The sequence below is a fragment of the Cavia porcellus genome, unplaced genomic scaffold (assembly GCF_034190915.1).
Source record: "Cavia porcellus strain 051 isolate PalLab524CR breed Dunkin Hartley unplaced genomic scaffold, mCavPor4.1 scaffold_30, whole genome shotgun sequence".
NCBI lineage: Eukaryota > Metazoa > Chordata > Mammalia > Rodentia > Caviidae > Cavia > Cavia porcellus.
In genome coordinates this window covers 29,815,273-29,839,049 of record NW_026947513.1, presented here as the reverse complement: position 1 = coordinate 29,839,049, position 23,777 = coordinate 29,815,273, and the positions used below count along the sequence as shown (strand labels likewise).

Below are 23,777 nucleotides of genomic sequence, written 5' to 3'. Positions count from 1 at the left end.
CTGGAACGTCTCAGCCCTCCAAAGCCTCACTTGAGCCCCAGGCTATTCAGAGGAGCTGCTTTACCCAACAAATTAGACACGGCTTGGTCTCAGGCCTTTCAGGGACCCCTCTGAATGTTTCTATTCAAGCTGAAGTGAAGAAACAGCACTAGCTCTGCTGCTGGCTTATAGATCCCTGGGGAAGTCCTTTGAAGACTCTTACCCAGGTGTGAATGCCTGGCACCAGAAGACCTGACAGAGGCAGCCAGTCACTCTGTCTTCAGGAGCCTGGCTTCTGACTTAGCTGAGAAGCCATCTCTCTTTGCCACATCCAGCTAGTTGGTTTGCTCCCCCTGGAGCTCTAAGGAGCCCTGTATAAAGGATGACTCACTACTGAGGTACACAGCAAGCAGCTCAGCTGCTCTCTACCATGGCACAATGGATGAGAAGTAAGGGGAACTCTGAAAGCTTTTGTGGAAAAAGAAATTCTTTAGTCAGAACAATAAAGTTTGAAAACATCAGCCTGCATGTTCTTTGATCTCCATTTAACTCTATAAATGCAGTGGCTCAGGCAGATGAGGGACATATCTCCAGAAGCCATATCCAAGGCCTTGGCATCTTCTTGAATATGAGTTAGGTCATTTCACTTCCTTTTGTACCTAGAGAGGACTAAGGGCCTCCAAGCCTGAAAAACAGGGCCTGCAAGAAAAACACCTCCAGAGTGATCTAGGAGGGCAGAAGAGCAGATTTGTTCTGGTTTTGTCCCTTAATAAGCACGTGATAAAGTTGCGATTGATTCCAAAAACACATTCACTCATGCCTTTTCACTAAATAAGCTTCATTGAAGGCTTCTGTGTACAGGGGGCTGTGCAGAGAACCATAGAGCAGCCAGGAAAAAGGCCCGCCAGGATTTGAGAGTCCAATGGGGATGCAAGCAAGGGGCATGAGTAACAATAATAGAAGGTCTAATGCTCTGAGAAACAGAGGACACTTATAGGGAATGGTGTTTTTGGAGAGAGCAAGGGAAACAGGGATCAAGGTAGAGTTTAACTGGAAGAGATCATTTCATGCAGGCCTTGAAGGAAAAATTGGGTTTAGGCCCAAGATAAAAAGCATTCCAGCACAGAAACGTGCCCTGGCACTGAGGCAGGAAAGTAGGAAACATACAAGGAATATGAAGGGCTTAGTTTGGCAAGAGTGACTGGAAATGCCCATTGGGTGGGTGTCTTAAATAAATGTCTTTGTCCCTTTGAGTCTTTCCAAAGTTCTATCACCTGATTCCACGTGGGGAAGTTACCAGCATCAAGATCAATCGAGTGGATCCCAACGAGAGCCTCTCCATCAGGCTCGTGGGAGGCAGTGAGACCCCACTTGTCCATATCATTATCCAGCACATTTATAGTGATGGAGTGATTGCCAGAGACGGCCGGCTGCTGGCAGGAGACATCATTCTCAAGGTAGAGACTGCTGCAGGGCTGTGATCGGGCACTTAGTATTAAAACAAAATCCTTTGGGGAGGATGGATTGATAGCTGGCTGGCTGGATGGACGGACGATAGTAAAATACATAGGGACAGGGACTTTCCATAGTTATTATGTTGTTAACACTTGCCATGAGATTTACCATTTAATAAGATAGGTCTTCTGCTCTCCTGTGTCTACCTTGCTGGATATAACTATTTCTTTCTGTCTCTGCATTATTTTGTATGTCTCCTGCTCTCCCCTCTTTCTTCTCTCAACTATTTTTCTTCTCCTCTCCATCATCTTTGTTCTCCTCCTCCTTCCTTTTCTTCACCTCCTCTTTGTCCTCCTGCTTCTCTTCTGGTTGCTGCTTTTCTTTAAGTAGCATTAGTATAAAATAATACAAAAGTAGAGCATATATTTTCTTAGATTGTGTTAGAGCAGATGAATGGAGCAGTCTACATTTTGTTTAATCACATTCAGATACCCATCGAAAGTAAATTTCCTTTAATGGTCTCCCATGAAAACACAAGCAATCCCTTAGCTCTCCTCACCAGCCCAGAGTCTCTGCACAGGGGACAAGCTGCGGAATAAATTGTCTTGGGTGTGCTGCTGTCTGGGATTTGGTTGAGGGGAAAGACTTTAAGAAGGAATTTTCAGAAGAGGAGAAGGATAAAGGAAGAGTTGTTTATCAGACAGAAGTCAAACCTGTGCCAAAAGTGATAAGAACTCCCTCTCTGCTCATGTATTTCCTATCTGATACTTAGATAATAGTTTTATCCCATCCTTCTACGTTGCTAAGGAACAAGTTTCTGTCACATCATGAGCTGTTTGTTTGGCAGACTAACTGGAATAAGAGAAGAAATAATGTAAAGCAGTTTCTGTAGAAATGCTGAAACTCCCCCTGGCTCTGAGCTAGAGTACAAGGCAGGGCCCCTCAGCCTCAGAGGGCGTTGGGAGCGCAGTCAGCAACTCTGCGTGGCTTCCTCTGTGTTCTAGTAAAAACTATGCTGCCTGGAAGGGTTGCAAACTCAAGCAATTTGATTCCTGTGGAGTTCTGCTGGCTTTTGCAGGCAGAAGTCTGCCAGCACTCCGAAGCAGGGAATCATGACCTTCCCTTAGCCTGGGAGTGATGGAGGAAGCAGCCCCTGCCACTTCCCACACATTGCTCCTCCGTGCTTGGACAAAAGTGGTCTCTTTGCAGGGCCTACCACCCACCAGGACAGCAGCGAATTGGTGACTGTGGGTGGAGGAAGGCCTTTTTAAAGCTCATCCCAAGGTGCCTCTAACAATGAGCTGCAAATACAAGAAATCTTACCAAGCTGTAGAAACTGTAGAAAGTTGTTACCCTTCTGTGAGGTGCCCCTCTTTTTAAGCACAGTGCACAAAGTTGCATTGAATTGTTTTCTTCTACACCAGTGGCTAATGCTGGGGGCTGCAACTTCTAGGCTTGGTCTGTATAGCCAGAGTAATTAAAGCCAGAGAACCCAGTGTAGTGTCAGCCCTGTAGGTTACTAGGGAGGCACAAGTGAGAGGGCTGAATTTAAAGCTATTTAAGTAGCTTATAAAAGTGATCCAGCCTTTTAATCAAAGAGATTAGAAATTTTCTTCTGTATGGGTATATTTGAAATTGTGGAGGAATCTTTTATTCCTTTTAATAGAAACAAGCAAAAACCTTGCAAAAGACCACCTTGATATCTGGTGTATTCACACACTCACACACACACACACACACACACACATAGTCTGTGATGCACACTTGAAAACACATGTATACACACAGGCACATATTCTCTCTCACATACATACACTTCTTACTCGATCACAAACATTCTCAAACATTCCCAAACACACTCGTGCATACACACAGGAACATTCTTTCACACATGTACTCTAGATATTTGCAGCACACTTATGCATACATGCATTCAAGCATGTATATCTTCCCCCTCCCACACAGATACGCACACACAGTGGTTGGAACTTGAAGTTTCGGTGTGTGACTGGAGGGAGTAAAATTCAGTTCAGTATTTTTGGAAAGAAAATATCAACTCACTTTGGTGCAAATGGCCATTTAATGTAATCATTTGGGGTGAGAGTAAAGCTTAGCAGTACAGCATGAGGTCCTGGGTTCCATTCCCAACAGCACCAAAAAGAAAAAAGTTTTTAATCATGTAATCATTTGATTGAAGTAAATGGAAATCTTCCTTTTCTACTGATTTTTTCCTACAATTTTTCCTTCCTTGCCTTTCTACCAGTTAAAAATAAATTTTACAAACAATAAAAATGAAGGTCAGAATTCTATAATTGTGAGGACCTGTCTTACTTTTCTCTCAGTGTTGAGACAAAATACCTGATGCCCAGAATTAGGGAAGGAGAGGTTTATTTAGCTTATAGTTGGGTTGGTTTTTTTGTTTTTGTTTTTGTTTTTTTGAGGTTTCAGTCCATAATCATCTGACTGCAAGGCAGGTCGGTGTGGCTGAGGGGCAGTGGTTCATGGTGGCTGCAAACAGCAAGAGCAAACAGGACAAAAGAGGAAAAGCATGCCTCCTTCCCACCTTGCATTTTATGTCAGCCAGGGTGCAGCACTCAAACCACCAATCCCATTACTACACAATAAACCAATCACAAATGCTAGATTCAGCCACATTCCTAATTGCATGAGACTTGGTGGAGGGGAGATATCCAAACACAAGCCATAACAGGACCTGTCTAAGGACAAAGTGTCTCCTTGCAGAAGTTTGAAAACTGCTGTTGGGATAGGGAGCATTTAGACACAGGCTAACGGAAGAGAGCAGAGCAGTCTTTAGAGGGACAGTGTTACAGTTACTCTGTGGACTTGAGACTTCTGTTTGTAGTTCGTGGTGCTGGGAATGAGAGCCAGGCCCTTGTGAATGCTAGCCTGGGCCTTTGAGGAAGAGTCACAGCAGGTGGAACTGACTGCATGGTGACTCTGCTTCCCCCAGGTCAACGGGATGGACATCAGCAATGTCCCTCACAACTATGCCCTGAACCTCCTGAGAAAGCCCTGCCAGGTGCTGTGGCTCACAGTGCTACGTGAAAAGAAGTTCCAAAGCAAGAGACATGCCCACTCATATTTTTGTGGACCACGGAATGACAGCTTCCAGGTGATACTCAACAAAAGTAGTCCTGAGGAGCAACTTGGAATAAAACTGGTACGCAAGGTGGATGAGCCTGGTGTATTCGTCTTCAGTTTGCTAAATGGTGGTGTGGCAGACCGACATGGCCAGTTGCAAGAGAATGACCGCATATTGGCCATCAATGGACATGACCTGCGAAATGGCAACCCAGAAATTGCAGCCCTTCTGATTCAGGTGGGTTATGGGCATTCCAAGATCCCATCAAAAGTTCCCACACCGGTGGAACCATTGAGCACCTTATCACTTGTACCAAACAAACCCTCCTTTCAAGGAGTCTAGATGGAAGGGCCAGTGTTTCAAAGCTTCTCCCCAGGTAAGAATGATGTGTCTCAGGGTTATAGGAATTCTTTCGGCATTGCTAGCCATCCATTTGGAGTGTGAAAAACACATTTTGTTGTATGCTACAGTCTAAGATTAAAATCACTTAAGATTAAACTCACTAAATCACTGAAGATTAAAATCACTAAAGGTCAGCAGAATTACATCAGCCCCATACTCAGCATGTTAGACATAGATCTAGAGATATGTCCAGTAGATTCTAGACATGTTCAGTATATCCAGATGTACTAACTTCACAAGAAAAGATCCTGTGGATGGAGACCACAATAGGTTAAAGCTAAGCCTAGTCTTCATGGCTAAGACCAGGTAACTTGGAAAGCTCATGGAAACTAAAGTATGCAGTCAGAAAGTCCCTTAAATAAGAGAAATACACAAATTATTTATTATTTGGGAAAAAAGAGTTCATAGTAGCCTGATGGTGCTTCAAACTAATGTATACTTTTCTGAGCAGTGCAATGTCATTGAGACTGCTAGCAATAATCTTACTGACTTGAAGTAGGTCACCATGAAATTTTCTTCTTTTTTCTTATCAATTAACTTTTTATTTTGAGATAATTATGAATTAAAATAATCCAGAGGTATCTCTTGCACCCATCTGTCTTCCCTTGTGTTAGTATAAGCAAAATCATTGTACACTACCACAGCCACAGCTTGAGTCTGACCCAGTCAAAATACAAAATACTCCCACTGCTACAAAGACCCTTAGGGGAGGGGCTTTCTTTTGGCCACACCCACTTCCCCATTGCTCCACCTCCTCCTTAACCCTTGCCAACCACTCTTTTGTTCTCTATGTCTATGATTTTGAATTTCAAGAATGTCACATAGGGACAGAGGTTTAGCTCAGTGACATAAGCATCAGCCTGGCAAGCACGATGTTATGAGTTTGATTCTCCGTACCAAAAAAAAAAGTTAAATAGATGGAATTATACAGGATATAAACTTTCGTTAATAAGTATAATTTTCTGGAGATAATTTTCTGCATGTCTCAGTAAAGTTTCATGAACTGTTGGCTTTATTTTAGAGAGACCGACATTGTCCTGACCATTTGGGTTCTAACCCACTCATTCCCTGCATTTAGCAAATGTATTAAGTTTCCTCTTCTTACTTAGCCCCGGTCCAGATACACAGGACAGAGGTAATGACCCCTTAAATTGCTCTCCCAAAGGAGCTACTTCCCTATTTGCTGAAATGGCTACCATGCAGTATGACAGCTCTGCAGTGGATAAACCAGTATGGTGCTAGTGCAGATGCAGAATGAGAGCTGTGCTTAGGCTGGATTTGTGATTTCTTCACAGTAGAGACAGATCTTGAAATGCAGCTTTAAGAAATATGTAGAAGTTCTCTATGTGGACACACAGCAAGAGTCATTCTAAGGAGATACAACACAAAACAACGTTTCCCTGATAGCCTGAAAGGGAAATGGTTAACACCTGGAACACAAGAGTACCCGTACAAAAAAGTGGATAAGCAGGATTGAGAGGCAAAGGCTAGATCATGGAAAGAACCATGAGCTGGGCTAAAGAGTTCAGATTACTTCCCCCAGAATGGGGGGGGGGGTGACATGATCTAGAAAGGGCTCTCTAAAGGCAGTGGAGAGCTAACAGGAAATGAAACTAGAAGCCTTGTTTCAAGTGGTATTCTATCATCTAGCATACCGTGGCAGTTTCCTTATAGTGACTCAGGGATCAGAACTCCAGGAATAGAAAATCTACAGCAGGAAACGATGGAACCATGTTGGTGCACACCCAGCCTCAAGACTCGGTCCTTCCAGTGCAGATGCCTTTTCCCTAGCCTTGGACCCCAACATGGAGGTGTTGGTGACTCTGTTCACTGTTGTATGTGATGACTTGCCCCTACCCTTCAAGTGCCAGGTGGTGGGTGGTAGTATTGTCAGTTTGGACCTGGACAGCCTGAGTCCAAAGGTTCAGGGGGACTTGCCCTGCCCACTAAGGCAGGAAGCCCACCTGGCATCTTGGTGCTGTGCCATGGCTCTTGGTGAAGTACCAGTTCCAAGGTAACTCTGAGCCTAAGGATGTCCCTCTGCTCAAGAGGGCCCAAGCTGTGGAGCAGGAGGAGAAAAAAGCAGTGTTACCAGGGGCACTTCTTTTCTGGGTTTATGCCCTCTGTTCCAAATTTATACACCCAGCCCCAACTTCTACTCTCACTACCACACTTTCGTATCCATGTGTCGACCTGCTCTCTCCCCACGAGTGTCTAAAAGGCATCTCAAACCTAATGCCAAAAACTGGCCCTTGGCTTCTCCCCACTCCAAGTGTGACCAAACCTGTTCTCCTCTCAGTCTGTAGAAATAGCACTACCAGAAAGTTGGGCCAAAAGCCTTCTTCGCCTTTTTGGGCATCTTTCTCTCACAGTCACAGCCAGGCTTCCCTTGATCCTTGTATGGGCCCCTGTAGAGATCTCTAAATAGGCCCACTTACATCTACACTCAGTTATCTCCCCCTTCTCTCCATGCAGCAGCTAGAATGACCACTTACACAGTCGATCCAGTCGTGCCATCTCTTGCTTCAGCCCTCTAAACCTTCCTAAGACTTGTAAACCCTTATGATGGCCTGCAGAGCCATGCACAGTCTGGCCTTTGACTATCTCTCCTAATTCATTTATTTTTTCTCTTTGCTTAACCAGGTTTAGTCACGTTGCCTGCTTGCTAACTCTGCACACATCTTCTATGTCAAAGCCAAACTTCCTCCTGCCCCTCTGCCAGGAAGATGCTTCCAAATGCCTGCAGGGGTCTTTCTCACATCTCTTTCAAGTCTGTCTTCAGATGTTACCTCCATTGATAGTCACTTAAAATAGTGCACATGCATACAAGCTCACACACACTATTTGTGTTCCCTAATCTGCTTCTCCTTCCTCTGTTTCATGATTACTTACTGGTCTGATATAGTGTAGTACAGTGGAATATTGTATTCCAAGCACTTACAGCAATGTCTGGCAAGACTAGACACTCAATAAATAAATATTTATTATTTATAAATGTTTTCAAATTAATGGAGCCAAATTATAAATGTGTAAATATATTTTACACGTTAATTTCATCTCACAGGAATTTGTTGTCAACTCACTTACCAAGAACAAGCATACCTCTACTTTTTTGTCCCTAACGTATAATCTCTACTTTTTGTCCCTTTGTATTTGTTCAATAATTACTTGTTAAATGGTTTCTGTGTTCCAGAGGTGTGCAGTACAGTGATAAACAGCACTGACATAGTTCCTTGGCTTATCATTGCTGGAGCAGAGTCCTATGTCTTACCACAAATACAACCCAGTCAGCATGAGGCAGATAGCTATAGCCTAGATGTGCCAGGGGGTGAGAACAGAAAGCAGACCACATGTGTCTTAGTTACTTTTCTCATTGCTAAGACAAAATACTAACACCCAGAGTTAAGGAAGAAAAGATCTTGTTAGCTCACAGTCTGTAGCTGTTTCTGTCCATAATCAGCTGGCTCCAAGGCTGGCTCATGGCAGAAAAGAACGGTTCATGGCGGGCAGAAGACAGCAAAGCCTTACCAACATCTTTTTGCCTCTTTTATACTGTATCTAAACTGCTGAAATTAGGGTTGTGCCAACCAATCAGTGGACTGATTTAGTAATTGCATACCCTTAATCCCAACATCACTCACTTTAGATCCAGCTACCTCTGAAAACCCCTACCTGTGACTTCATGAGGCTTAGGGAGACATCTAGGTCAAACCGTAACAATATGGAAACATTCACACATGGTAAACAAAGAGTTCATTTTCTTTTCTTCATGAAGAAACTACATTCTTAGCATAATTCTTGTCTTCTTGCTGAAAACTAGACTTACAGGTACACTCAGGTTTTGTTTTGTTTTGTTTTGTTTTGTGTGCATCTTTACACCCTCTGCAGGTCAATCCCTGAACCTCACATTCTGGAGATAATCCTTGCCAACTATAATTCCAAATAAGCAAAACCAAAACTCTTACTCATGTTATGTGGAAAAATCTTGATTACATATGGCATTCTACTTTTGTTGATTAATAACAGAAGAGCAAAAAAACAGTTTTCCCTGAGAAACTTAATTTATGATATAAAATATTGCCTAATAGAATGCCTAAAAGATTTTTTTTTTTTTTTGCTTACTAAACAAAGCCAATATGCTTTATAAGCAGGAAAATTTTTCTTTAAAAAAAAAAGGGCAAAGTTAGCTTGAAAAAAATAGAATTCTGGGAAAACCTCAGCTAAGCAATCTCTTGCTGTTTCTGAGGAATGGGCTTTATTTATGTGATACTTGTAACACACACCAGGCCAGAGGGATTAAACCAAATACCCTTCAGAGGCCGAGACTCACATTTCCACTCAATCCTTGGCTGTGCCGCCCTCATATTTCTACTCCATGAATCACATTTGCTTACAAAGGAATTCCCAGACAACATGTCCTCTTGGTCATGTTCTCGCCACAGTACCACACATTCTGCCTTTTTCTATATTATTTCAGGGAAGAGTTATTACAGAGAGGCCACAACTGTTTTAAATGGGACCAGCTTTACATATGTTGAGCCCCAACCCTCGCTTATTCAGCAGCAGCTGGGTTAACCAGACTGCAGGGTTAGACAGATGGAGAGCCAAAGCTTTCTGAGAAGAGAACCCTCATGGAGTCAGAAGCCTCCAAAGCAGAGTATTGGCTTGCTTAGCCACTTAGTAAGCACAGCTTGAATTTTCACCATTCTCAAGTGTTTTGAGCACTACTACTGGATAGGATAAATAAGGAAGTAAGTGTTCTTTTGGAACTGCCCGCTATATACTTAAAATAATAGCGTAAAGAAATATAGGATGAAAGCTTCGAGGCAAAAGGGAAAAAAGAGGTCTCTTTAACTGGGTGGATGTAGAGAAGTCAACATCTGTCTACCCAGCTGTGAACATTAGAAGTATTCTGAGAGGTGTCTCTATTTTGAAATGCTTTCATTGTTTTGGAATTCTTTATCATGCATTCATATTTACTTATGAGTTCAAACATAAACAATAAAGGAAGAAACTCTGAATTTCAAATTTAAGTATTTCCCTTGTGCTTTTTAAAAGCTATTTGCAAACTTGATTCAGAAACTTAAAAAGTTCAAAGTTCATTTGTAGAGGGTGAAAGGGGAAATGTCAAGGTGTATTGACATGTATCTTATTTTTTCCCTCAGGTGAGTTAATAATTAAATGAGAAGTCATTTCGTCACAGAAAACTGATAATTAAGATCTTAAAACTTTTAAAACAAATGTAATAGGGTTTTAGGTAGAGCCAAAAAGCAAGTAATACGCTACTCATATTACTCATATTTGTTCTAAATACATGATTCCGGCTCATAGTTTTGCTGTGTACTTGGAAAAAATGGCAGAAGTTTTTGGGTAATTTAAACATTTGAGGTCCCTTGGAGACAGAACCATCAGTGAAATGAGACCTGCTAGGTCTGTGTGTTTTTTACAGATCACCACAGCTAATATGGAATCTGATCCCTACTTAAATAAATTGTCTTACTATGGTATGGCAGTAAATCCTTGAGCTGAATTCTCAAAGTCCAAATGATTTTTATATAAGGCTTCCAAATAGCATGTGCTATTGAGGAAGTGAGACTTGGCCCACTGTACAGCTTTTCAACTTTGAATTTGTTTAAGAGCAACTTTTATACATAGCTCACTTGTGAATGTTAGGAATCTTAAAACTTAACTATCCTTTCTCTGATGTACATAGCGCCACATACATTTTTATGGAACAGATTTAGTCCTTAAAGTAACCTCTGGATGCTGTAAGATAAATGATGTTTGAGTCAGAGGAGTGCATTCATTTTATTTACTTGACAGTCAGCAGATTCAGGAACGAGGGGACTAAATGCTTATTTTAACTTTGTCAGTGGCATCTGTATGACCCTAGTCTGTGAATAATTTCTCTATACCTCAAAGACATGTGTTCCTGGGAATGTATCAGTGAGTATGGAGTTAAAGTCTAGCACAGAAAATAAGGCAGACTGCTGCCCTGATTCTCCTTCTGTACTTTGGTCAGTTCCTAGTATCTTTTGATCACTTTTCCTCAGGGTTGCCTAATACATTTTCCTTGGCCAGAAAAAGAGCTCACCTGTCCAGCAGCAGACGGTCATGAATTCGTTTTATAATGCACCATGCTAGATCCTGACATTTCCATGAAGGACAAATCTTTACATGGCAGATTTACTTTCCCGAACTCATTTTCTAGGGAATATCATTCTAGGGAATTGTACCATTAGCTTATTCTGAATTTGTATTTCGGAAGCGCCCAAGTTTTTGCTCAATGGGAGGAAAATTTGTCTCCCACAGTCATTCTTTTGTTCACTGAAAGGAAGGACAGGGCAAAGGCTTTGTTCCCATGGGTGTGTATATCAAATAACAGGATGACCAATGATTTTGGTATTTCTTTTAAAAACTTGATTGATTTGAGTTGCGTTTGGGATTGAACCAAGGCTCTCTGCATTGAGTTTCATTCTTAACCCTTTTTATTTTTCAGAATAGGGTCTCACTAAATTGTCCAGGCAGGACTCAAACTTAGGTTTCCTCCTGCCTTAGCCTCCCAAAGTTCTGGGATTACAGCTGTGTGCCACCACACTTGGCTTACTTCTGTATTCTTTGGGCTTATCATTTGGATCTGATATCTCTAGTTTCTGTATTACCATGTGAGGTGTGCGTACGTATCATCGTTTCAGCAGTGGGCTGTGCTGCTGTAGTAATCTGTTCTGTAGTGCAGTCTGACAAACTGTCATCTTTCAATTAAGTAGTGATGAGGAAGACAGACTTCCGTGCTGTTCTTGGCCCCATGAAACATAAAGATGGTCCTCCGCATTGGGTGAAGCAGCAATGGGAATTCCATCAGTGAAGTTCCCCGTGCAGCTGGCTCATCAGCAAAAAAGATCCTATTATGCCGGGTAGACCACAACTCATCATCTAGGTACAAACATCATTCTATACACCCATGCCCACCCAACTGTATTAGAGTGAGGCTAAAGTATTGAAGATGACTTGAAAACATGAACTAACCAAGAAATTAAGAGTAGTTGACCTGGAAAGGAAAAGAGCTAAGAAAAGTCATCTTTGAATAAGGTTGGAAATTGATTTGAGGCTACCCTACAGGTCCTAACTACAACCAATGCACACATAAGAAAACAGCAAGTTTAATTCAACCTACAGACAAACTGTCTAGTTAGTGCTGTCTAATTGGTATGTGCAGCCTTGGGACACAGTGAGCTCCCTGTCACTGGGGCATTGATGCATGAGCTGGATAACATCGTGGCAATGATGTTGAAGACTTGAATCATGGGCTATAGAGAAAATGATGTTGATGATGTCTGACATCTCTTGTGTATCTGTGACTTTCTAATTTAACGGAATATTACAGAGTTCCCTGGAGCCTTTTGAGCACAATTTGGACAAACTGACAATAATACTTGAACAATTGCTAGAAGCAAAGCTAAAATGGGACAATGAGACAGGACAGAAAGATTCCCACAAGTCTGTATTGAAAATCAGCTAAAGCCAGACTGCCTTATTCTGGGATTGTTTGAAAAAATGCCATTGGAGAATGTAGAATAAACTTGTTTTTTAAAAAAGAGATTATCATTAAAGCCTCTGATAATTCAGTGAATGGACTCTTAGGTAGAGATCTGCTCTTTAGACAGCTAATATTATGAATCCCATTCCAGCTCTCACCTGACAATATGACAGGGCCACCCAGTCGGTCTTCAGTGGGCCTGGTGTGTACTGTTAGAAAGTTCTGTCTATGGCCTACCTAGTCTGAGCAAATCAATCTAAAGCAAACAGTCTATGTGGGGTCTCCCCCATTTTAAGTTCCTGGGTAGACAATGCCCTGAAGCATCATGGAGGGGAAGTCTATGAAGTTAGTATAAGAAACACATTCAGGGACCACCCTGAGTTAGATGTAGTTCACTGAACCTTAAAGGATGTACCTATCTATCCAAAAAGAAGCAAAACCACATTTGTTTCAACTCCAGTTCTCCTTGGCTAGTTGAGAAGCATATCCCTAACGTACAGGCGCTCTGTCAACCTCTGCTCTGCCTATAGTTATCACTGGCCCTCAGCCACTGTTTGTCATTAAAATGCCAGCTCTGCTGTACCCATCTTCCTGGCCACATGGTGTGGGCATGAAATAAAAAATCATTCTCTCCATCTTTCTTCCTGTGCCTCCCCTGTTCCCTCCTCACACCCCACCACATACACACAATGGAAAGAGGGGTTCTGGTGCCAGGAGCTATTTCACCACCCCGTGTCCAGCTGCTCCTGGAGTGAGAGCCAGGACAAACACATTAGCCCGTTTTCCACCTCATGTCTTCAAACACTATGAAAGAAAGTACATCAAATAGACTCTCCCTGTGAGCAATTTACAAGGTGGCTGGTACGAGCCACAGATCCAGTCTTGCAGAGAATTTATTTCCAAGTAAATTGATACCAGAGTTATTTATTGGAGTGTTAGTCCTGCCAACAACTTCATACCAGAGCCAACATTCAAAAATCCAACAAAAATTTGTGCTTGAAAATGTGAATTAAATAGCTCATGCAGGCTTCTCCTTTGGCCCTTCGGATTTTGCTTGGCAAGTTGACCTGATATGTAAGTCTTAAATGTTCTCAGTTCTTATGAGGTGCTTAGATCATGCACTTTGCCCCTTGTCCAAGATGAATGTGATACAATGTGCAGGCCTTGAGACAAACACACAGTTGAGATCCTTCAAAACCACAGTTTCTCCAAAGATAAAAGCAAATTCAGGCTCAGCAACTGAAGTTTCTGACCTGAATGATTGCTGCTGCTTATCTTCTAGTGATTTTTGCTTCAGAGTCCCCAAAGATAACCTTATTAAGATAAGTGAGGTTTGCAGTCCCAAGGAAAAAAATAATTATTATAAAATTCTTTTCCAAGAATTGAATGTAGTTGGCTAATACCATAGTTCTGCATGTCAGCTTTCTTCATGATTATTTCCTGGGCTTGTTATTTTTGTTCTGTTCTGACACAGGCTTTATTTGTGATGAGAAACACCAGGCTATGCGAAAAAAAAGATAGATTAGTAAAGAAAGGGCACATGAGCGATGACTGGAGATACCAGGTGTGATGACTGAGCTATGTAAGGTGGAAAGTGGGAGAAGAATTCAGACTTCCTTTCAGGGCCCTTTTTGGTGGAGTTTTCTAAACGTCTGTGAAATGAATTAACTCACTAAGCCAGCCATCACGATATTTACAGTAAACATCCTTATTGTGCTTTAGCAATTGTCTTAAAACATGTACCTAATTTATGACCACCAAACCGATGTCTCTTGCAAACAGATATATATTAATAGAAGAATGTAAACTCATAAAGATTTAGACTGATCTACATTGGACAACCTAGGGATCTAACAATACAATGAACTTTAAAAGGACTGCTTTAGAACCTAACAAGTCATCCCTGTGTCTCCAAAGGGCTCAAGCTTTCAAGTATTAGAATGTTTCAGATTGTCAGACACAAGACTCCCTTCCCTTCCTCTCTCTTTCTTAACTGTCATCTTGGACCTTTCCTCTGGGTTACTCATGTACAGTGGGCACCTTATTCCAACCATAAAGGCCTTCAGATGGGGCCTGTATACAGTGATGTCCTCCATTAAAAACTATTGGCAATATCTTATTATATCTTGTCCAAGATTTGTATGAGCCAAACTTTCCCTTGGTTTCTCTTGGAGTAATACTATCTGGTTAAGGGTTAAAGAAAATATCTCTCATGCTTTTGTCAAATTACAAGATGAACACTGGCATAACAAATCCTAGACACCATGTAGGTCACCTGGAGGTGGGCGCAGGGAAGCTCTGAGAGTGGCTGATGCCTGTGTCTTCTCATCCAGGCCAGTGAGAGGCGTGTTCACCTCGTCGTGTCCCGCCAGGCTCGAGAGCAGAGCCCAGTCACCTGTCAGGAAGCCAGCCGGACTCACAGCAGTGGCCAGTCCCCAGGTCCAGGAGACATCACTCCCAAGGTGAGGCCCAACTGGGGAATGTATGCTGCTCCTGCAAGGAGCAACTTCTTGGGAAGGATGCATACTTTAACATACTAAGTGTCATCTCTGAACTTCTGTTGCCTACAGAAACACTATTTGACTTATACAACTGTAGGGCCGTAGCGCCGTATTCAGACTTAGTGAGATGACAGATGTCTCTCATCCATTTAGCAAGGTGCTGGGAGAGTTTTGAAACCTGATCATTCATATTTTATATGGGACCTAATTTCTAGTCTAAGCTACATACACATTATGTTTTTCTAAGAATCATTCTGTTCCAGGACTGTTTTCTGTTTGCTTTGAAATGAAACAAAAGCTTTGCTTAGTTTTTTGTTTTTAGTTTCCCAGTTTCCCTGGAAATTAAAATAATGATTCCCCCACTCTTTTTAATAGATTTGTGTTAAGGGCTAAGGAAACGGTATAAACTCTTGAAGCTCATGAGACAGTGGGGAAAGATAGAGGTTGGGGAAAGTCAGAGAGCACATGTTCTGTCTTAAGCGATTCAAATTCAGGAAAATTTTACGAACGGTGGGTCAAGCAGAACACATCTGTGAGTAGAATCCAACCTTCAGACCACCTGTTGGCAGTTTCTTCAAAAGAAGTAATGTAGTCTAATGTGTGTTGCTGTGTGGAGCTTCTGTTAGAGACAATGCCTTAACTTCTTCATTTGCATGAGTGTCTACAAACACAAACCTTGTTTCATCAAACTCAGAATGTAGCCACCTTGGCTACATCCTAGCATCATGACAACAAGCTTTTGCCAGTTATTTCCTCTGGCATCTGATTTTAGCACATCACTTGTAACTAAAAAATAATCTTATAGGTAGCCAGTTTTTCTTGCAGCAAAGAATAAGACAGGCCCCTTTCCTTTCACAGTATTCCACAAGTTGATTTTTTGTGAAATGTGTGCAGAAACAACTCTCAAAATTTTAATTTTGGAACATCACTCGTTTATACACTGTTAAATACAATCTACAATATTACACCCTCCTCATCATTTTTCGGCCAGCTATGTCCCATAAATCCATAAAGTCCATGTTTATTTGTAATAAGCAATCTAGACAGATCAAGTACATCCTGCTAAAATGTTTTATAGATACGGACTCCGCAGTGTCTTCTTGCTAATAAATATCACTAACATGCTTAAACTGACAATCTCTGTTAATGGAAAACTAGTGTATTAGTTTGAAGTTTTTAATCTAATTAATCTTAGTAGGATGAAGCAGAATGTTACATTTTAGTTTATTAAATTTTTTTGAAATGAGGCCTCCACCACACTGGTTTTTAATTCCTTCCACTTACCCAGGGTGAGTCATGGAAAGGCCAGGAGGATCTGGTCACATCTTTGCTGTAACCCGCTGTGTAAGAATTCCTGGAAACATACACTGGCCTGCTGGGAAGCTGTAATTCTTGTCATTTATACTTTTATCTGCCACCATGTGATTATTTTATTTTATTATTATTATTATTTGGGGGGGGGGTTCTGGGGATAAAACCCAAAGCCTCACACGTGCTAAGCAAGTGCCCTAGCACTGTCATACCCTCTGGCCATGTGGTTCTAGTTGCATTCTGAAATGCCTGTATTTATAAAAAGTAGCATATTTAAAGTAGTTTTTTGCTTTAGTGTTTTATGTTTTGACCAAGGTTTTGTTTGTTTGTGGCATTTTGCAAATAACAGTTTAAATGACTCAAAAAATAAGGCAAGTCAGGATTTGTGGAATAGAAAACCTTTTATCCAGTTGAAAAGTGAAGATATAACAGGCACCATGTTTAGGTGAGTGGTTACCTCTGTGGGAGAGAAAGTGGTAAGTGAAGTCACAGAAGCACTTCAATCATAGTTAGAACATGTGTTTCTGATGTTGAAGTGGCTAGGTGCATAAGTAGATTATGATATTATTCCTTATACTTTTTTAGATGTCTGACATGTTCTATTTTAAAAGTTCAAAGGAAATATTAAAATAAATATTTTATGTGATTTTAGTGATAATTAATGGTTTCCTATTATATTTTTAAATAAGTATGAACTATTTCATTGCAAGTTGTTATTAAGCATCAGGGAACATTATGAGGTCTAAAAAGTAGGTAGTATGCCTCCGGCACACTATTCTCCATCCTAAGGTGGACAAAACTGGGTGTAAAGGATTTACAGAAGGGCTTGAGTCTTCTGTCAATAGCATGCGGCTCTTTTTGGTGGGTCTGCAGTAAGTGGCCATCAGAGACACAGTACACATGGGCAAATTCCTTTCTTATTTGAGGTACTGCAGTCACTATATTGAGCCCTGGTCCTCAGGTAAACGTCTCTTTGTTTAGCAAAGGTAAGTCTGTTTGGTAAACACTCAAGGAAGTGTAAAATAGGGGCACTTCATTTGACCTTGGAAAAATTCCTGATATTCCTGAAAGAAGAGAATTTTTTAATGTGTTGATTCACTAGCATCAAGAATAGGAGACTCACCTGAGAAATTCTGGACACAGTTCAGTTTGTATGTTTCAGATCTTTCCCGTGGTCTCCAACCTGTTACTCTGCTTTTATTCTTCCATTTTGAAGTATAAACTTTTTCCAAGTTGGCCTATAGAGTTTGGGGTAATGCACCTCTATTTTGGGAAGAGGAAAAAATGATGATTCTTCTCTGTGTATTTCTCTGTGATATCAACGAGCACTATGTGATGTAATTTATACAGTTTATGCAATGTTGGTCATTTTTTGCATGTAAAAAACCCAATTGTGAATCCATGTGCCATGTTTTTGTGTGTCTTCAGCCCTTCTGTTCTGCAGCTGTCTGTCATGAGAAGTTGGTAAGTGTCCGAAAAGACCCCAGCGAATCTCTTGGCATGACCGTTGCAGGGGGAACCTCACCTAGGGAATGGGACTTGCCTATCTATGTCATCAGCATTGAGCCAGGAGGAATCATAAGCAGAGATGGAAGAATAAAAACAGGTAAAAAGAAATAGAATTATAGTACTGAAATGTTAGAGTATTGAGAGGAATTAGCAGGTTGTTTGTTAGGTAACTGTTTCTAGAATTAAGAGAGTGAGGCAGTCAGAACATCTGTTACCCACTGACTGTAATTAGTTTGAGGCTAGTTGATAGAACAGGTTTTAGTCCTCTTAGTTCAAGTGGGATGATGTAAGCCAGCTTGCCTGATACTGAAGCTGGAACCTTCAGGCTTCCCAAGATATTAATAGGGAGCTCTTACAGTTATGAGCAGTTTGCATCTGTAGCATAATTTGGTTCTAGTCATTCTAACTAGTTGTTTGCTGGGTTGATCCAGTGATTAATTTATCAGCTGTTTCATTTTGTGGGTTGACTAGGCAAAAATATGGTTGACAGATTTTGACTCACTGGATGTGTTGGTTACTTTTCTCTCATTGCTGGGACCAAATACCAAACATCCAGAATTAAGGAAGGAAGGTTTATTTAGCTTACACTTTTCGGAGGTTTCAGTTCATAATCAGCTGGCTGCAAGGCAGGGTGGCCTGGAACAGGAGCAACACAAGGCAGCAGCCAGAGCAAAAAGAAGGGAGAACAGGCATCTTCTCTCCCTTATATTGTATGCAGGGCACCCTGCCCACCCCCTCACCCTCAGCACCACCCCCACTCCCACCCTACCCCATGTCTCTGTGCCCTCCTCTTGCACAGGCTGAGGATATTTACAAAGTAAGAACCCTGGCTTCCTGCTGAGTCCTTAGTTAAATTTTTAAACTTCTCAAGTTGACACAATGTATCAACCATAACTGGATATTAAGTAAAATACCAGGCTGGGTAATTTACCATTGGTGAAAAGTGTTCCACTCTTTAAATCATGCATTTTCTGGGCTATCTAAAGTGAAGGAATATGGTGTCCAATTTACCTCTAGAAGTATGTATCCTTACTAGTATCAGTATATCTCAAGGAGTAGTTTAAGTGGATGAACAATCATGTCTCTTAAAAGATTATAGTTCAAGAGATAAAATACGTATAGTTAGTTACCAGTTTCCCAGGATGACTATAATTATTATGTATCACAAACATAATACCAATTTAAACATATCTAAACACATATATAATAAATATTTATATTCTAAAGTATATCTTCCTAAGCTGATGAACCACAGGGGGATGGGTATAAAAGATATAGCCAGCCAACCAAAGGGTGCTTCTTTCCTGAGTCAGCAAGAAGTCCAGGTTTTTCTTTTCACGCCTGTCCTTTTTCTCCTAGTATTGTTATCCTGTGTGAAAATGATGATGTCAAAGGAGGCAGAAAAACAGGAGAGAAAATAGGAGGATAGAAATCAGGGTAGGGATGTGTGCATTTTAATTTCTCTTGCTTTTCGCAAGTACCTGGGTAAAGGATGCTGAGGTACAACAAGAAATGACTTAACAAGAGAATATAAGCTAGTAGACTGCAGCATATGACGTATGGAAACAGTTGTGCCACTTGTAGGTGCTTAACTATGCACAGAATAGAAATGCCATGAACAGCTGATTCTTTGCAGCAACCTGAAGGCACAGGTCCAGGCTCATTTCTCATAAATCTGAATTCCTGCTAGACATCCACATGGATAGTTCTTTTTTTTAAACTGGGAATCAAACTCACGACCTTATGCTTGCCGGACAGGCACTGTACCACTGAGCCATATCTCCAGCCCTGCATGGGTAGTTTTTTCTTCAGTCTTTGTCTGTATTTTTGGGTGCTTAGTACCAGCTAGGTTCTGTGCAAGTGCTTTTGCTAAGTGCTATCTCTTTGTACTAAAATATAGGAAACAAAGAATGGAAGAGTAGCTTTTAAGTAACGAAAAGGCTTTTTTGTCATCATTATTTTTTTAGATGAGAGCCAAACACTGGTAGGTATGCTTTAGAAACCCCCGAAGAAGACTTAGGAGCAGCTAGAAATACTCTCACTGTTCTCCACCTGCCGTGTGAGGAGTCAGCCTTGTGTCAGTGCCAGGGGCTAATAACGTGCACTTTGCCCTCTCAGCATCCCCACGTCCCAGCTGGTCCCTGCCCCTCTGAACTTCAAGCAGTAGTTCCTGTTCACACTCTCTAAGGATGGCTTTGCTTCTCTGGCCATCAGGTGACATTTTGTTGAATGTGAATGGAGTTGAACTCACAGGGGTCACCCGGAGTGAGGCAGTTGCCTTATTGAAAAGCTCGTCGTCCTCAGTGGTACTTAAAGCCTTGGAAGTTGAAGAGCACGTGCCCCAGGAAAACTGCAACGGCCCAGAAGCCCTAGACTGCATCTACAATATGAGCCCGCCTGACGTCTGGTCCCCATCCTGGGTCACGTGGCTGGAATTAACACAGTGAGTCCCAACCAACATGATGTTCCCATGGGGCGTGGGAGGAGATGACTGCATTTCTTAAATCACTTTGATGCTTAGGTTGATTCATGACACTAGCTAGCATCCTAATGAGGCTCAGTTTGTCTTCCCATTGGTAAATGAAAATGCATATAAAAAATCCCAGGGCAGGAATGAAAATTTGGATGTGGAAATACTTTTCGACATTCATAGTTAGGAGCTGTCACGTACAGCTGTATAGGCTGCTCTTGAAGCAAAGAGCCCAGCTGAAAGACAGAAGGGGCAGAGATCCAGCACTCAGGAACTGAGCTGCGCTGCCCAGGCAAGTTTCACCTTTGCTTAGTCTGCTAGTGACAGTCTGCGGAGCTTGTAAGAAGGCAACTGTGACTTTGCCTCTGCAGTTGTGGGTTGGCCATGGCTCTACATTAAGCAGTACCCAAACACCTTGCCTTCACCCAAAGGATAAGAGTGTGTCTCTGGTCATCTGTCATTAGTGCCTGCTCCTGAAAGGTTCTTTTGGAAGAAGCTGGGTTGTCATTTTAGTGAGATATAACTGGAACCCTGTGGTACAGTATTAAACTAAAATGACTTCAAGGACAGTTCCTCTAAATGGAAATTATACAAATTAAGGATTCAAAGGCCAGATAAACTGGTGTTTGCTCATTTGCATCAGAGTATATACTACTGGCCTTTGGAAGATTACCTTACTTATCTTCAGTGTATGACTTAAATGTTAAATACTGGAACTTCCAAGGATTAAATGACTAAAAGAGAGTTATTTGGATTTAGAAGATTTTTCTTGAATGTGTTCTTTCTTTTTTTTTTTTTTTTTTTTTTTAGTTTAAAATATCCCTGTCTCAAATATAAACTGATCTAGATTCCTTTTTAAGTTATTTTTAAAATCAGTACATTAAAAAAAAAATCCTACAATGGTAGCATATGCATGCTTATGCATCACACTTTTTTTGAAAAAGAAATCTAAGACTATATTTTGGGTATCATGATAGTCACTGCAATACTGTAGTGTCTTTTGCCGGTTGGAACTGGTTAAATAAATTGCAGCACATCATTTCATACATGCCTTTCTTCTCTGTGGACAGCCAGCCTCCTATTTCTGGTGTTCTATGAGAAAGCCATCCACCTTAGACCCCAGGGCTGTACTGGCTTTCTTGACACCCTCCTTCATACAAGGTGACTCTTCAGCTTGATTACAATGGAGTTCGCATTTATGTTTTTGGGTTTCCTAGTTCCTTTTAGGGTAGCAGAAGGTAAAATACAGGTTTCATTCTGCAATTTTGAAGCTAGAAGTCTGTCTGCCCGAGCACTTTTTGTAAGCACTTATTACTCAGTCATGCTGTTATCTAGGCTCTCAGGATAGTCTCAGGACGTGAGTCCTCTATCCTAAACCTGCTTCAGTCCTCATGGGCTGGGGGATCGACCTGTGTCTCTAAGTCCTGACTGCCAAAAACCCCTGATACCATGGTTTCTTCCCTCACTGATGCAGCACCACTGGTTTAAATGTCTCTGTTCACTTGACGTGAATGATGCTGTGAGGAATTTCATCCTATTTGTCATACCACGGCCAAAGTAACTGTACTTAAAATACCGGAGATTTAGATCACAAATAGATGTAAAAAACACACAGGCGTGGAAGTTTCAAGCTCCAAATCTACACTTTCTTTTTTTCACTTACCATGTTTTGAGGGAACCTGTTGTTCCTAATGTGATCCAGCCAATTAACTAAGGTTCTCTAGCAATCAAGTTAATGATGTGTGAGACGCGGTACAACACATAGAAAGAATATATGCAAAGGGAACAGCATTTGCAAACCTGCTGGAGTGCCTGCTCTCAGCCAGTGGGTGTCCGACAATGGGAGTGGTAGCATAAGAAAAAGTCAAGGCCAAGTCGGATGTGCACTACAATACCGCATTTGTCAACAGTAGATTGTAGGACAGGGGAGCACTCCAGACATTGTCTCCCAGCTGTGCAAATTATCAGCTGCCATTCAACAGAGTGTGACTCTGGAAGTAAAGAATTTCTTCTTTACTATTTGTTGGCTTTTGGGGCCCATGTTTCACATCTGGAAATCTTTCAAAACATGCCATCACCTAGATTAGTATGATAGAAATACCCAGGAACTCATTTCTCCTCATGCCCGAGAAATTAACTGTTTACTTTCCTGAAAGTCTTAAAACATTATAATCAGGACAGTCTACAATAAATTGCAAGGAAGTTGATATCTATGCCAAAATAATTTCACACTTTCACTATAAGAGAGGAACACTATCAGGTCCACTTGTTCTATGGGGTAATGACAGTGTCAATATTAGCACAGCAGCTAATGCTTATATAGCTCTTTCTATGTGTCAAAAAGTCATCAAAGAGCTTTATTTATTCTTCACACTTTTTACTCATTTAAAACTCACGTTGATTCATTGATTTAGGTACTAATAGTGTGCCAGCAGTAAAGATAGGAAGCTAAAGTAGTTTACCCAAAATTACATGACTAGCTAGTTGACAGGGCTGAAATTTGAACCAGAAAGTCTTGTTTTGAAGCGTTAAGATTTCATCCACTGTTTGTAAGTTTGGAAAGCTTCCCAAGAAGATGATAAACCTATATTTAGTTTTAATAATTTCTTTCTTTCTCTATCATAAAGCAAATTCTGGAGTCTAAGACAGATTTTGTCATTCACTGAGTGTTTCATATAGCCATCAGTATGTACAGCTTTTGTCATTCTTACCACTTAGGCATCAAATTCCTTGTCATTTTCCCTGTCACATTTCCCATATGACTATAAGTCATAGTCAATCGAAACCCAAATCAAGGCAAAGCATGTTAAGGGCAAGTATTCTGAAAGTGTTTAACACCTATCCCTAGTGTACCTATGAGGAGTGATCCAAAAATAGTCAATATTTAAATTTAAAAATTTTTATTATACAAAAAGAGAAATTGCCATTAATTTTCCTGAAAATATACCTGTTTGCTATAGCTGTCCCATGACCCTTGCCACTTTCTGTAGCAGATCTGGAAGGACTGTTTCATGAGTGTCTTTTAGTTGTGTTGCTGTGGTTGTCTTGGTATCGCAAGTTTATTTCTTGGGACTCTCCTGGTGAAAATCAAATAACTGACATCCTTTAAATTCATGATCACCACCTTTGAGGGAGGTAAAATGATGACCAAGTATGCTAGCTAGGTCATTTCTCATTAGCCCATTCTCTGCACCTGTGTCCCACATATTCTGTGCAATTTAAGCGTCTAATATCCGTACCTATGATCTTCTTCCCAGCAAATAAGTTCAAGTTGTACTTCACAAACTAAAATCCTTTGGATTACACATCATCTTCTTTATCTGATTTCATACCCAGTCCTTTCTCTTTCCCTTCTGGGACCATGAAAGAGGAGTCCTTGTCGTAATAGTGACATTCTAATTCTTTTCTTGTCCACCCTTTTAGAGGTCATCTCCCTCCCTTCTGTGATCTTTATGTCTCCTTTTGTTTTATTTTCTCACTAATGCAGTATGTTCAAGTTCCTCCCAAGCT

At 41.1% G+C, this 23,777-nt stretch overlaps 1 protein-coding gene across 7 annotated transcripts in view; it reads left to right on the top strand.

Annotated features, from left to right (window-relative positions):
- Lnx1 (ligand of numb-protein X 1) overlaps positions 1–23,777 on the top strand; it is a 112,614-nt gene that overhangs the window by 79,972 nt on the left and 8,865 nt on the right. For all 7 annotated transcript variants that reach the window (XM_063240429.1, XM_063240426.1, XM_063240427.1 and 4 more), the window contains 5 exons: positions 1,234–1,436; positions 4,406–4,774; positions 14,810–14,938; positions 17,717–17,894; positions 20,012–20,240. In XM_063240429.1, coding sequence (XP_063096499.1) covers positions 1,234–1,436; positions 4,406–4,774; positions 14,810–14,938; positions 17,717–17,894; positions 20,012–20,240 — 1,108 coding nt within the window. The remainder of the gene's footprint in view (positions 1–1,233; positions 1,437–4,405; positions 4,775–14,809; positions 14,939–17,716; positions 17,895–20,011; positions 20,241–23,777) is intronic.